Here is a 14,887-nt window from a genome sequence, read left to right as displayed (position 1 = left end):
CATTTAAATACTATATTATGTAATGTTTATTATGATAATAGTAAAATAAAAAAACAAGTAACAAGATAAATAATACGCTTATAAGATACGAATAAACATTTTTATTTGCTAAATCATATTGAAAAACTAAGACTAAATAAAATTAACATATCTATAATTAACTTGTAAATAATAGAGGTACAACATATTGCTGTATATAGTGATATCTTTATAGGAAGTTACCTAGGACGGTAAAGTTTGTTTGATCATTTCCCACTAGAAGAAATCCATCTCCACTTACATATTTAAGTTAAAAAATATTTATAAGTATATTCATTCAATTTACTTTTTTACACTTAATCCAATAGTTAACATTTTTTTTTTCTATTTTGTGTTTTATAATTTTATTTACTTTATTACTTATAAAAACTTAATCGTAAACCACTAGAAAGTTGTCAATAAATTCTGTAATAGCTAATGCCAAAACTATGCCATCATGAAAATAATTTCAAGATTTGGATTAAGACAATAACATATTTTAGAAATATTAACATTCTCAGCAGCATTTTAGATTAAATTAATATTAAATAAAGAATTCATCATTAATAATTAATAAATAATGTATAATAATTATAGATATGTTAAGTATATGTGTGTTTAAAAACTTTATGTCACTTTTAAAATGATTAAGTACTTTTAAATTATTTTATTGAATTACATTTTTAGCTGAATAACTAAATATATATAGTTGTCTAATATTTGATTTGAACTTGTGAATCCATATTATTCTTCTTACTGACTTAATGGAAAACCGTTATCTGCAATAGTGTGCCACAGTAACTAAAAAATAATAATAATAAAAATAAATTGTTAGAGATGAATTCATAGAAATTAACTAAATTATTGCAAACTGATGATCTTATATATTTTACCTTAAAATAAAACACCTATAAATTTACTGAAAATTGAATACCATAACATTCGACAATGTATTGATGGAATTAGATTAGACTGATTGACTACAATAATATAATACACCAAATTTGACGTTGGTAGTAGTGTAGTTGTAGACAATAACAAATATCAATTTAAGTTGAGATAGTCCATATTAATATTGAACATACTGAAACATATAATTTAAAAAATTAAATAAGTTCCTTAGATACTTAAATAATTATATGGTTAAGCAACAAATATCAGTATACACATATATTTTTTATAATTATACAAGTATGATAATTTTTAAGTTAAACGTTAATTTTTAAGTAACGCATTTTAATTAAACATATTAAGTATGATAAACATAAGTAATCCAAAAAAACTTATTATGTAAAAACATTTTATATGTTCATGAATAATAAAAAACGATTAATTATATTTTTCTAATAAAAAAATGTACTTATACAATACACCTATATTAATAAATACATTATCTTACCTATTATTGATTCAGTAAATGATGATTGAAGATTCAATTTTTTCATAAAAAATTTTATATTTTTTCTTTGAATTCAGATACCAATATGTTAAAACACAAAACTACACATTTATAAGTTTCTCAGAACAAAGACATAATACTGTAAAAATAAAAGTTTTAATTAAAATATCATCAAGCATAATTCAAATTACTCTATTTATTTTAAATAACATATTATTATTATAAGTACCTTTAATTTTGATATTTGATGTGCATACATTTTATAAATAAGGTTATAGGTTTTATAGACTTGTCACTTGAGCAAAACTCCATCTTGGTATTCACATTGATTATGGATATTTAATATCAATGTTATTATTTAAAACACAATAAATGTTGACAAGTTCATAGATCTAGTAAGTCTATGACTTATGATACTATATTATTATAATATACTATGAAATTAAGACGTACAAATCGCATGAATAAACAAAATGTGTCAAATTAACCAAAACATATAATTGCTAAATGCTGGAAAAATATACACAAGGTATTGATAACAAATTAAAACATACCTACTATTTTATAAAATAAATGTAAAAGTGTGTAGTGGTGGTATATTTGTCAGTCGATATAGCGGTTATCATTATTATTTACTGTCGGTGAATTATTTACCTAAAGTAAATAGTGTTTGGTACGGTTATGATTTTTAAACGCTACTATAGCTATTGTCAAAGTTAATTGTCAATAAATAATAACAGAGAGCAGTCAAGTGTCACCTTAATATGTTAGCGTCTCCAAGATATTTAATTTATTTTTTACACTCCCTTTAATTTAAAAACTGTGTAGCTCGTTAACTACTCAATCGATTTACCTAGTTTTTACGCCTAAAATTAAATTTAAAAAAAATAAACACGATCATCAAAAAAAAATTGGGGGTTACCATTTAAAAATCCAAAGTTGATATGGTTTTAACGCATAAGGGATGGTGTTAAAATTTTGAAAAATACATTAAATTTGTCCCACCCAATAACTATAATAGTACAAAAAAAAAATAATTAAAAAAGTCTAATATCTTCTAAGATATTGAGTGGTCCATAGTTAACCAATCACCCGGTACAGGAAAAATGTGAGTATGGGAAATTATAAACGAGAAAATTATCCATTCGTCTCTCGCTCGGCCGATTTTCAATAATATTTTTTTTTTTAATGAAAATTTACAATCTGTATTAGTAGTTAACACAATAGGTAAATGAAATGATATGTACAACAAAACAATAATATAATATAAATAACAGAATGGCATGATAAGGGAGGCCATCCAATGATAGTAATCCCTTCAATAATATTATTTAGAAACCAAATCATATTAATTGATTACTTGGCAGGATCCACGATGCCTTGGTCCCTATTATAGTATTGTTCGATCGGAATCGAGGGCGGCCAAATTTCATTTTCTGCATTTCGGTCTGATTTCCGGTACCTGACTGGCTTTCCGAAGTTTCGATTGTATTTGTACAATTATAATCATCATATTAAGATGAACAGTTTTCTGATTTATATAACTGCTAGGTTACCTGGCCGTTTTACTTTGCTCGTTGCGTTCCTCGATGGCATCGCTAGCCGAGCGTTTTAAGTTGTTTTTGCTTGCCATTTTAGAATAAGTTGTGTGAAGAATATAGAACAGGGAAGAAAATATATTTTATAAATAGGCATACAATTATATTAAAGGTCTTTATAAAGAAAATAACCAAGCACAATGATAGAAAATTTAATATAAATGAACAGAGTAAATGTTTAGGAGAAAATAATTAACAATATGCCTTGGCAACAAATACATTTTTAATTACACACCTGGTTTTATTAGACTCTGGTGCTGGTTTAAAGTCCTCTCGTATTCTTTGTTACATACTATATTATAATGCTAATTTATCACACTGAATTAAAATCAATATATTACTTATTCAATGATGATATAACACCATAACACGGTTACCCACCCACCTAAAATTGTTTGGGGCAATTGACCCAAAAAAAATATGTTCGTCAAGCCACTGTGCTATATTTTGTAACATGATTGGTATCGTGTTAGCGTTACGCTCACATTGTCGTTTTGTCGGTCCTGTGAATTATTTAATGAACTTATAATAGTGATACAAAGATGAAAATGTTTATCTAGTTATATCCTACAATAATTTGATTGTGTAGTAGCAATTTTCGTTCAAATTTTCTATATAGAAAAAAAAATATATAATTTAAAAATGAAACCAATCGCTGTTTCATAACAAAACCTGTTAAAATAATAACAATTTTAATAATAACACATTTTTCTTGTTGGATAAAAATTACATCTGATTCGTTGATCACTCGTCTTAGCATCTGGATTCGGACATTCTTTATTTTTTTTTTTAGTACTTCCGGTCATTTTTATTATTTGTTGCCAAAGGAGAAATGATAAACTTGGCTGTTTTACCATATATAAGGTTTAGTGAGCTCTTTTCCCAATATTTTCAAATATTCTCGACGGTTTGATACATAATGCATATTTTGGTAACTTTGCTTTCTCTATTTTCGCCGCTAGGCCATGAAATTAGGTTTTTAAAAGTCTTCTTTTTCCTCCCACACCAATATTTTTGAAAAATATCCCTTCTCATCTCTTTTTTTTTTACTCCTTTCACATCTTGGAATGCTCTCGGTCTAAAATTAAACAATTTTAAGAATTATTTTCTATTTAATTTATTTGAAAAATTGTATAGCGCGTGCCTAGAAACAAATATTTACCTAGGATCTTGCTGCGTATTCTGTACCCAGTCTTACTAATAATGGAATATGACTGCTTAATTATATTAATTTTCATACATAGATGCATCTACTTAGATATATACTTCACCAACACCTAACCTTATATTAACATATATAAACGTTTATGAAAGAAGCGGTCTTATGCAATTGAGCCACTGAGTGATGTCTTTTAGTAAAATACCGAGTTAGAATATGTCTCACATTTGATTTTCCCTGCTCTACTTTTTAAGACCTTAATATCGCATCGAACTATTTTTCAAAAATTATTATCCATTATACCTTGAGTTTTAATAATACTTGTTCATACCTATTATTGACTGTTAAATTACTGGTTACCAATTATCGAAAATAATAAAACGAGTTAAACTATATATGTGTAAATAATTTAACTTAACTGGCTTTACCACCAACGTAAACTATTTTGCTTTTTTTTGGTAGTCCATGTTTTAAGCATATTTAAAAAAAAAAAACAAAATAATGTATCCGAAATCTAACATTTGTTGTTTACGTAAAAATATAGGAAATTTAGAACAGTAAGTTGTAAATCACAAACGACACAAAATAATTGTATGCATATTAAATTTGATTACTTATAAAAAAAAAAGGTTAAATTTTAAAGCTGTAAAGAATACGTTTTACTGGTTTTTTCTTATTATAACATAAGTAACATACTGATTTACACTAACAGATATTATTATAATATAATATAGAAATTATGCTGTGTCAAGAGTGTAACTTTTACGAATGCTTTCAGATAAAAGTCTAGTCAAATAAAAAAATAAAAATTGTGTATAAAATAAGGAAGCAATCTTGTTTTGATGATATGCTAGGTGTGTTATAATCGTATAAGGATTACGCGCTAGATGATTTGCTGAGTTGGCTACTTATATATAGAACTAGCGGGCAGTAATCTCTTAATACGAACACTAAAATACACAATATGTTGACTTGCTCATTGACAGCAAAATATTCTTTAAACACGGACAAAAAAAGTGGTTTAAAGAAAAAGCTCTTAGAAAAATTTCACAAAGGCTATTGGCAGCCAACGTAAAAAAAAAAACTGAGCTTAGTCAACAGCATTACGCACGTGACAGTGTTACAACTTGACTTGACATAAATTATGTAAAAAAACTTGTTAAAAAAAAAAAAAAAAGAAAACATACAAACGATTAAAGTTATTTTTTATTGAAAGGCAGTAAAACGTATTCAAACAATTTTAATGATAAGAAAAAATGTTGAAGAAAAAGTAATAAGAAAAAAAAAGTTTTTAAATGTGAGAGTAATTCTATTTTAAATGCATATGATTATTATAAAAAAAAAAAATATATTCTGAACAATTATTCTCATATGCAAATAAAACTAAAGGTACGTTCAACAAATTTTAGATTATCGACTTAAAAAAAAAAAAAAAAAAACGAACACAACATATTATAAATAATATAAGTGTTTAAAGCATGTACTATCTTGTATTGTTATTTTAGATGATTATGTTTTAATTTATTAACTTTTTTACGAGCGTAACAGTTTTATTTATATTGTGTTAGTAGTACTGGCAGATGGCACGTTTTCTCTAAAGTGTTCATTGTATTTCTTCAACAATGTTGATGAAAAACTAGCCAATTAACCTATACATATTTAGTCGATAAAAGGTAGCCAGTATAGTTCATAAGCAGACTTAATCAAAAATAGTGTTCCCAAATAATAAATTAATTTTTATTGCAATTACCCTCTCGTTATTATTATTGTCTCATTATTAAAATTGTTCAATTACTTGTGTCCCAAAATTATTAACGATCGGAACTCGATGGTTCAAAAGTGCATTATCGTATAGGGGTTCTAGACTACAGTTTTTAGCCTATGGAATAATCCATTCCAATTAGTATTCCTGTAAATTGGGATAGTAAGAATATGACAATTGCCATACAAGTATTGAAAGGCCTCATATTGCTAAAACATTTTTTAAAAATTACTTTAAACGGCTTTTCAGTCCTTTTAAGAAAACAATTTAGGAAAATCAATTAATCTGTTGGCTATTCTTATTATGTTTTGTCGGTGTTTGGCACTCTCCATTGGCGGAAACAATAGAGGAGCGCGTGCCTGCCTTAAGAGAACCAGTCCAAAGGTTTTTGGTTGGTCTCTGAAGTCATAGGAATAATAATAAATTACAGCAATAATAAATAAATAAAATAATTAATAAAAATGTACCTGTCCCTTATACGGGTTTCGCTTTGGTTTTGGAATTTCTGAAATTACGTCTTGGACGTCGTTTACCAGCTGGGCCCCCATCTATCTTCAAACGTGAAAAGGGGCGATTTGGGCAGAATATCCCGCAACAAATTCCCCGTTCAAAGATCGTGGTCGCCCCGATATCTTGACGTATGACATCCAATGGGCCATTTTGCACAAAATCCAACTAACATTTTGTTTTATTATAGCCATTCAAACGTTGCGAAAGTCATGACTCTTGGTATGTCATCCACGAAAGCTTGTCTTAAACTTGTGCGTCGTAATGGGTTGAACACGCATGCCGGTGATTGGATCGATAGACCACGGCTGTCGGTAGGCTGTCGGACGCTCAAGTCGACCGGCATGCCACCACGTTTGCTGCGTTGTCTATTATTGCTGGCTGTCAATTGATAAAAATAATTGAGGTTTAAATGTAATGGGTATATTTCTGGACGTACTCTAAATTCGTCTGTCTGCTGACATTCTGCTTGATCGATTTTATCAAAAGTTGAATTTAATTTTCGTGAGGCTGTTGGAAATACTTTTTTTTTTTAATCTACATTCAATCTGTTCAGGGGCCTTCCCGTCCAGGTAGTGATGATGTGATGCGTTAACGTTACTGAAACAACTTCAGCAATAATATTGTAGAACTACTAAAGTAAAAGTCAAACTGTAGGGCGTTTGCGCATTAATAATTCTGAATGAAATTCGTTCATGTATCCATCGATGGATAAAATATTTAAATGTAATGATTACATTGAATGCGTGGATCCTAATGTATGTTATTTTTTCCAAGTTGTTGTATTGAGTTGTGAATAGTTAATGCCAAAATCAAATATTTCTTCATCAGGGATCGTGTTTATAATATGTACTAGCTGTCCTGACCAGGCCGTTGCCCGTGTATTGTTATATTTTTTGGGATTTTTGTTGCCCGTGTTTTTTTCGATTAAATCATTATAATATAATTTTATTATAATTAAATAATATAATAAAAATTCGTTGGTTTTTCTTGATAAGTTTTGGTTTTTCTCGTCTAATCATACGTAAACCGGTCTGCTAGCTCTTTGAAAAGCTGTTAGTCCCCTGCTTGGCTGGGGAGCGGATAAGAAAAGAAGTCGGAGAAGCTATCATGGTCGTGATGAACGGAATTCGTCCCGGGCCGCGTTCCTCATGTCGTCCACCACTAAATTTTGCGAGGACACTGGGTAAAAATCCAAAGCCAAGGTCTGGTTGCCGTACCCGGGTATGTACACACCGCCACTGCTGCCTTCGCTGGGCAGAGGACCCGACAATAAAAAAACGTCGTTTAGCCCTCCCCCACATCTATAGAGGAGATAGTAAACTTTAGGAAAACCAAATGTTTTGAAATCGATTCGATAAAAAAAAACATAAACAGTTACAAAAAAGTTATTTCGCGTTTTTCTTTCATTATTGTGTACACAGTTTGACTCTTTCCGCCCCCCCGCATCTTAATAAAGGGATGGGTGTCTTAAAATAATATTATAATAAATAATAAATAACCTAACCTGTAGGTTTCTTTCGTTTTCCCTTTCATCGCAAACGATTATACAATCTGAATCGTCGGACACGAAGGAGATCGAGTCGCCGCAAAGGGGATCGGTATGGCAAGTTAGATTAACTTTAGAAGTTGTCTGAAGTCTAAGTAATAATAAATAAATAATAGCAGATTGACGGCAGATTGATGTTGACGATTTGGCACTCTCCATCGGCGGAAACAATAGAGGAGCGCGTGCCTGCCTTAAAAGAACCAGTCCAAAGGTTTTTGGTTGGTCTCCTAGGTCTCTGAAGTCATAGGAATAATAATAAGTTACAGCAACAATAAATAAATAATAATAACAAATAAAATAATTAATTAAAATGTACCTGTCCCATACTTCTAGGAACAGTTCTTTGTTGTTTTAATAGCAAAAGCTCACAAACTTGCAAATTGCTGTAAGCATGGAGTGGATATAATTCATTACATAGTAAGAAAGTTGAACTTTCTGATACAATTTAATTTAAGTTTCATTTTCGCTAACAGGTAATGGTAGTGTGTGATATAAAATGATGATGGATGGTAACCGTGGTTGCAGGTTGGGCCAGGCTTCCAGCGGGCAGTAAGGTGAGTGGAGCACCTGACCGAGTTGTCCGCTCCCACTCGTACCGCGAGGCCAAAGGCAGACCGTTGTGCCGTCATATCGCAGTATAATTGAAAAAGTTCAATTAAAAAAAATATATATAATTAAAAACTTACTCCTAACAAGTTCTCTTACAATTTCTTGTTCTGGAGACGTTTTAAATAAGATAATGTTGTCTCACACGGTTTACGATTTGAGCATACTGTTATGCAAATTGTCAACTAAAAAATATTTTGATCGTTTATATTAATTTGGTGGCGGCGTAGCTGGTGAAGTTGTACTGTTTCGTTGTGGAGTTGTATTTCCACCAATAAATTCAAGTAATTACTTATTAAAATATTATTAAAAAAAAAAGTTTATTATAAATAATACTAAACGGAAAACAATAACAACCGGAACACTTCGTCCCACGCCGTTAACCAAAAAAAATAGTTTGTCCTATATGGACATCTTATGTATCTCACTTCCTACCGGAAAGTTAGCATATCGTAGTATAATTGAAAAAGTTCAATTAAAAAAAATATTTATAATTTAAAATTACTCCTAATGAGTTCTCTTACAATTTCTTGTTCTGGAGACGTCTTAAATAAGATAATGTTGTCTCACACGGTTTACGATTTGAGCATACTGTTATGTCAAAATGATTAGGAAAACTTATACCAATGAATGAAAATATTAATCTATTACTGAGTCCAAAAAAGTTAAGCATATTTCCCGATTCCAGATCTATATTATAATTGGAATAATTTTGTCTGATTATATTTAAGACGACTTCATCTTCTGTGTGTAATTTATTTCTATCTATTCCATGATCAAAGTTTGATTCATCTTTATGAGCTTCTAGTACATCAGCGATATGATAAAATAGACATTAAACGATTTTAATAAGAAAGTTAGCATATCCTAGTATAATTGAAAAAGTTCAATTAAAAAAAAATCTTCGTGGTTTTGGCCTTTAAGACCATACCGTCCAGCATATTTGCCTCCAGCTTTCTGTTTCTAATGATAATTTCTTCCAAACCTCTCCTCGGCGTGAATTGCCCTTCCGAGTCCCTCACATTATGGGCCGCGCGTCGAGTCTGACGGTTGTTGTTGGCTGGAGTTACCGCTGTCCATCGGCCGTCCCGTCCTCGCCCATATACTCCGGGTCTTTGAGACTTCTCCCGGTGGCGTCCCGAAACTGGAGCTGGGTGTTGGGGGTGCGTTGGAGCAGCGTCCGTTTCCCGCAGTCCTGACTGATGATCTGGGGCCTGATGATGGATGGTAACCGTGGTTGCAGGTTGGGCCAGGCTTCCAGCAGGCAGTAAGGTGAGTGGAGCACCTGACCGAGTTGTCCGCTCCCACTCGTACCGCGAGGCCAAAGGCAGGCCGTTGTGCCGTCATATCGCAGTATAATTGAAAAAGTTCAATTAAAAAAAATATATATAATTAAAATCTTACTCCTAACAAGTTCTCTTACAATTTCTTGTTCTGGAGACGTTTTAAATAATATAATGTTGTCTCACAAGGTTTACGATTTGAGCATACTGTTATGTCAAAATGATTAGGAAAACTTATACCAATGAATGAAAATATTAATCTATTACTGAGTCCAAATAAGTTAAGCATATTTCCCGATTTCAGATCTATATTATAATTGGAATAATTTTGTCTGGTTATATTTAAGACGACTTCATCTTCTGTGTGTGATTTATTTCTATCTATTCCATGATCAAAGTTTGATTCATCTTTATAAGCTTCTAGTATATCAGCGATATGATAAAATAGACATTAAACGTTTTTTAAAAAGAAAGTTAGCATATCCTAGTATAATAGAAAAAGTTCAATTAAAAAAAAATCTTCTTCGTGGTTTTCGGCCTTGTTGACATAACATCCTGTTGACTTGTTTAGTCAGTACATAGTATACAGTTCAGTATAATTTATTTATGCAATTATTTTAATGTGATTTTTTTACATTTTTATATTCTTGATGACCTTTTGGCCAAGTACGAGGCACCCCACGGTGCGAATAATCAGTACCCGTTGAGTTATAGATTCGACGGCGGCATAAGGTGCAGCGGTCACGCCGGTAAATGTCGATTTTAATAAAACTTGAGCTTAAATGTGTTGGGTTCGGGCATAGTTCAAGCTGAGTATTTGGTTCTAATTGGTTTGCGATGACAACTAGTTGCGTTTGAAGTTCATCTATACTTATTAAGCTAGTTAAGCTGAAGTTGACCTAACCGTGCTAGTTGTAGTATTTCAAATATGAGATTAGATTCGTAAATGTATTGAGATAATAACAATTAAATTTCGGCGACGTTGCCTAAACGAAAAAGTTCCATCATACCCGTTGTATAGACGTCAGCTGGGGGTGTTATTTGTGGTGGTGTTGGTAAAGTTTGATCAGGATTGATATTTTGTGATATTTTGAATTCTCTAGTGTTTTGTGGCAAAGCAGATTCGCCCCCGTCGAGATAACTTTTAATAAGTGATTCGGATTTGCTCGGGGATTGCTCGTACTCATTGTAATGTCTAATGTATTAATTCTAATGTAGGTAGGAAAGTTTTTCCATTCACCTAGAACATTAAAACATATATTTTTTAGAATTAAATGTTAGTGATACTTATGCTTACTTATTCATAATGTTAGTTTTTTATATTACAGTTTTTTTTTTCTTTTTTTAGTTTTCTTTTTCAACTATCGGGAAAATTGATTGTATTAGCCTCTACTAATATATCCCAAAGTGATCGTCTTCTTTTATAAATAGTGCAGTTTTCAAATGCTATTCTAAGTACCTTAGTAAAATATTTTGCTTTATCTGTCGTATTTTCATGTTCAAAAATCGAATCTAATAAGCTGTCCCCCTCTATGGCAGCGATTACGAGTGCCATTGAGATATTGTATGGTCGTAAGGACCCATAAAGTTCCCTCATTAAATTTGTAATATCTTTTTCAATGCTTTTCAAATAATGGTCATCAAATTTTATAATTAAATCTGAATTTACTTCAGTTATTATGGTATTTAATGTGTGTCTGGGTGCAAGAGGGTTGGTGCAATTGTTTAAAGCAAGATTTACGACTCGTTTCATAAAGACTACACGAGGATTGCTCGTACTCATTGTAATGTCTAATGTATTAATTCTAATGTAGGTAGGAAAGTTTTCCATTCACCTAGAACATTAAAACATATATTTTTTAAAATTAAATGTTAGTGACACTTATGCTTACTTATTCGTAATGTTAGCTCTTATACTATAGGTTATTTTTTTTCTCTTTTCCTTTTTTTTTTTGTTTTTCTTTTTCCTTAAACTAGGCATATCCTTAATTAGTCTGTAAAATCTAATGGGTCTTATATGTCCGTTCAGTGGATACCGACAACGCCGAGCGCGACAACTCGTACACGGACAGTGACGTATTTTCAGAACCCGACGTTCTCCACGCTGAAGACGTTCTTCGCGCTGATCCGGATTTTGCTAATATCCGTCCGGTTTCTGCTAATAACCATATGGAGACTGATGTTCCGACGGGTACCAAACGGGGATCGACGAGCGAACCTGCAGACAGCTCTAGCGGAAGTGCCAAGAAGGCAAAGGTCAATGGGATGGAATTACCTGGGACGGGTGGCGGTAGTAGTAGTGACCCAGACACTGGCAATCCTAGCACTGAAAATTGTGTCATACCTAGGCCACTCAACAACTTGGGAGGACATAAGCTCGTATTTCGGAAACATCACAGCCTATTGTCCTACGGATTGGCATGGAAAATTAGCCGACTTTCTCCAACTGGTACTACATATCTTACAACAACCTCTTTAATGGCAATACCCGTGGAATTGCCTTTTTTGTATTTGTCTCCCGCGGAATGGCATTGGTTACAAGACATAAGAGGACTTCAAGTCGATAACGTACGGGTGAAAATAATTATGAGAAATCCGCGTACCGCTTTTGAAACAAACGCAACGTCCACGACATTGGCGACATTGAATCAAAATAAATATTTGGGGGTTGCCAAAGGATTGAATCTGAGCACTAGAGGAATCGACAGAGCTATGAAATTCGGGTCGGGCACGGACGCCATGGTCAATCAAGGTACAGAAGAATACGATATCACCCACATGAATAAATTTATTGAAGCCGCCTACGGTACAATCGACAATAGGCCAGACGTCGAACACAAAGGTTTTCAAAGATTACCGTGTTCGTTTCTTTATTTGCCGTTTATAAACAATAGATATTATTGTTCCGTCGCGACGCATAATGACGTAAATAAGGATATCGGATGGCCCGATTTGACACAATACATAACCAAAGCGGACGCCTCGTTCACAACTAGGCGTGTTATCGCTGAATATTCTTATTCACCTAAAATTGGCCTCTTAACACAACCGTTTCAGATGCGCTTAAATGGATATTACGGCGAAGACGCCACCGCTTTAAAAAAAATAAAATAGCGTTGTTGAGTAAAAATAAACGGGTTCAAGACAACGCTATCGATTCGGATGTAGCGACGGGAGAAGCTTCCAGCATATTCATGCCCACTATCGATATAGAATCGGACGAATGGAAAGCGTTGACAAAAAGAACCGGTTCCGCTTATACCACGCCGATTGAAAAATCTCAATACATAAAACGAGGAATGTTTGACACCGGCGACACGAGTTTACAACCGTCGATGCACGTTGGCGTTTTTCCCGTGCCAAGGCTTACAACATCCGACTTAAAAACAAGGCCTGAAAAGTTTACAGACGTAGAAGTACAGTGGGATGTCGAAACCGAAATGCACTTATCATATAATTATGGTACTATGAACCTAACCCATTACGATAAACCGTATTTGGAACCCATGGAATCCGGGCACTACGTGACTAAACTCAAATCTACGGACGCCAACACATATTTTCAAACACAGTATTCCACCGTCAACGGCGAATTTATCGCCAGAGTCAACCAACAAGCATAGCAATCAATTTCACTCGAAAGTTATCGTACAGCTCACCGTCACAGGCACGGTCACCAATAAAATTATTTCAATTGTATTTACATTAACATTAATATTTATAAATAAAAATACATATGGTTGTGGTTAAATAAATATTTTATTATATACAATACAGTTATTATTCATAATTTAATATTTTCCAATCTTTTAATAATTTAGGAAAGAACAAGGGATTTAATTTTTTATCGTATGATTTTAAAAAAGGTGCTGCACGCCATTCGTAAGTCACTAACCGGTCCGCAAACGCGGGATCCGAACATATGTTTAGAGAATTATTTGTTAATAAAAAAATCGGAGGCCCCTGCAGAGGTTGGTCGCCCTTGTACTTAACGTGCACGCGCGTCGTATCGCCACCCAATAGTTCTTTTATTTTTCAATATGATAATTTTCGTAGTTGGGTTCGTTCCACAACACGAGGCGTTTGCCGGCACCATCTGCCCACGAAAAGTTGTTTGTTTTGTTAGCGGTGCCAAACATACCATAATTCAAAAAAAATGACGCAATTGCGTCGAAAAAATAATTTTTGCCGGCAGATGGTGGACTAACTACGCACATCGAATTGCGTTTCGGTATTTTTTTATCGCATATATCGTGAATGTCCTTGAGGAATTTTGAAATTGTTTCGGAATCGTTTTGAAATTGTAATTCTAGCAAGTCGTTAGCGATTTTTACCGAAAGGTTTACGTCGTAATACACTTGATCGTGTTGACGAGCGTAAGCATTGAAATAGGGAAATACGCCGGGGGTGTTGTAAAATTTATCAAAATCCGATATTGACCATTCGGCGATACGGGCACACCAATTGCGCAGGGCGACTCTAACTTTTTTGGACGTATCGTCCAAATAATTTAATTTAGGGTTATTATAAAATTCTTTAATGTTGAAAAAAGCGTCTGGCGGGCAGCACGGGTAAGTTAATAGTAAATCGTCTAATGTTTTTGGCCATAGGTGAATGTCTTCTCCATGCGAAGATTTGATTTTGTTTTCAAGTCGGCCATAAGATCGCCAACCAGTCCGTCCAGTTTCTTCTTGGTCGGATGCCCTTGTTTCACTGTCCCCACCGCTTTGACGTGGACACGGGTGTACCATTGTGATTTGTCCAGGTTGCGAATATCCTCCTTCCTATAATTTAATAACGTTAGTCGAAAAGTTAATCGAAAAATTATCGTTGAACAACTTACTTGTACATCTTCAGCTCGTAAACGTAATCCTCCATAAGGACATGCGCCTTTGAAGTTTTTGATTGCGTGTCCTTCTGTAGCGAAATATCTAAGGATATTTTCCCAGTCGTTAACTTGGAAGTCAGCGACGAAAACTCGTCGTCGATATCGAAATCTTCGCCGA

At 33.0% G+C, this 14,887-nt stretch overlaps 1 protein-coding gene and 1 long non-coding RNA gene across 2 annotated transcripts; one reads left to right on the top strand and one right to left on the bottom strand.

Annotated features, from left to right (window-relative positions):
• Window positions 1-416: 416 nt before the first annotated feature.
• On the bottom strand, window positions 417-1,805 carry LOC126845461 (uncharacterized). The gene is made up of 4 exons (XR_007686776.1): window positions 1,647-1,805; window positions 1,418-1,556; window positions 912-1,102; window positions 417-819 (listed from the first exon to the last, which is right to left on the bottom strand). It is a non-coding gene; the product is annotated as an uncharacterized LOC126845461 (long non-coding RNA).
• Window positions 1,806-11,905: 10,100 nt separating this feature from the next.
• On the top strand, window positions 11,906-13,524 carry LOC126845473 (uncharacterized). The gene is made up of 2 exons (XM_050584120.1): window positions 11,906-12,983; window positions 13,016-13,524. Exons 1-2 carry the CDS (start codon window positions 12,051-12,053, stop codon window positions 13,502-13,504), a joined length of 1,422 nt encoding a protein of 473 aa, XP_050440077.1. The 5' UTR covers window positions 11,906-12,050; the 3' UTR covers window positions 13,505-13,524.
• Window positions 13,525-14,887: the final 1,363 nt, after the last annotated feature.

The sequence above is a fragment of the Adelges cooleyi genome, unplaced genomic scaffold, assembly GCF_023614345.1.
Source record: "Adelges cooleyi isolate 19-005CV unplaced genomic scaffold, UGA_ACOO_1.1 ACOO_flye_CR_arks_rails_tigmint_CR_PRNA_793, whole genome shotgun sequence".
Lineage (NCBI taxonomy): Eukaryota > Metazoa > Arthropoda > Insecta > Hemiptera > Adelgidae > Adelges > Adelges cooleyi.
This window is presented reverse-complemented; position numbering and strand designations above follow the sequence as displayed.

What these genes read in the sequence shown, in the direction of transcription:
- LOC126845473 (XM_050584120.1), top strand. Translation starts at nt 12,051, where the DNA reads ATGGAGACTGATGTTCCGACGGGTACCAAACGGGGATCGACGAGCGAA. An exon ending in AAGACGCCACCGCTTTAAAA is followed by an intron (nt 12,984 to 13,015) that starts AAAATAAAATAG and finishes AGTAAAAATAAA; the next exon opens with CGGGTTCAAGACAACGCTAT.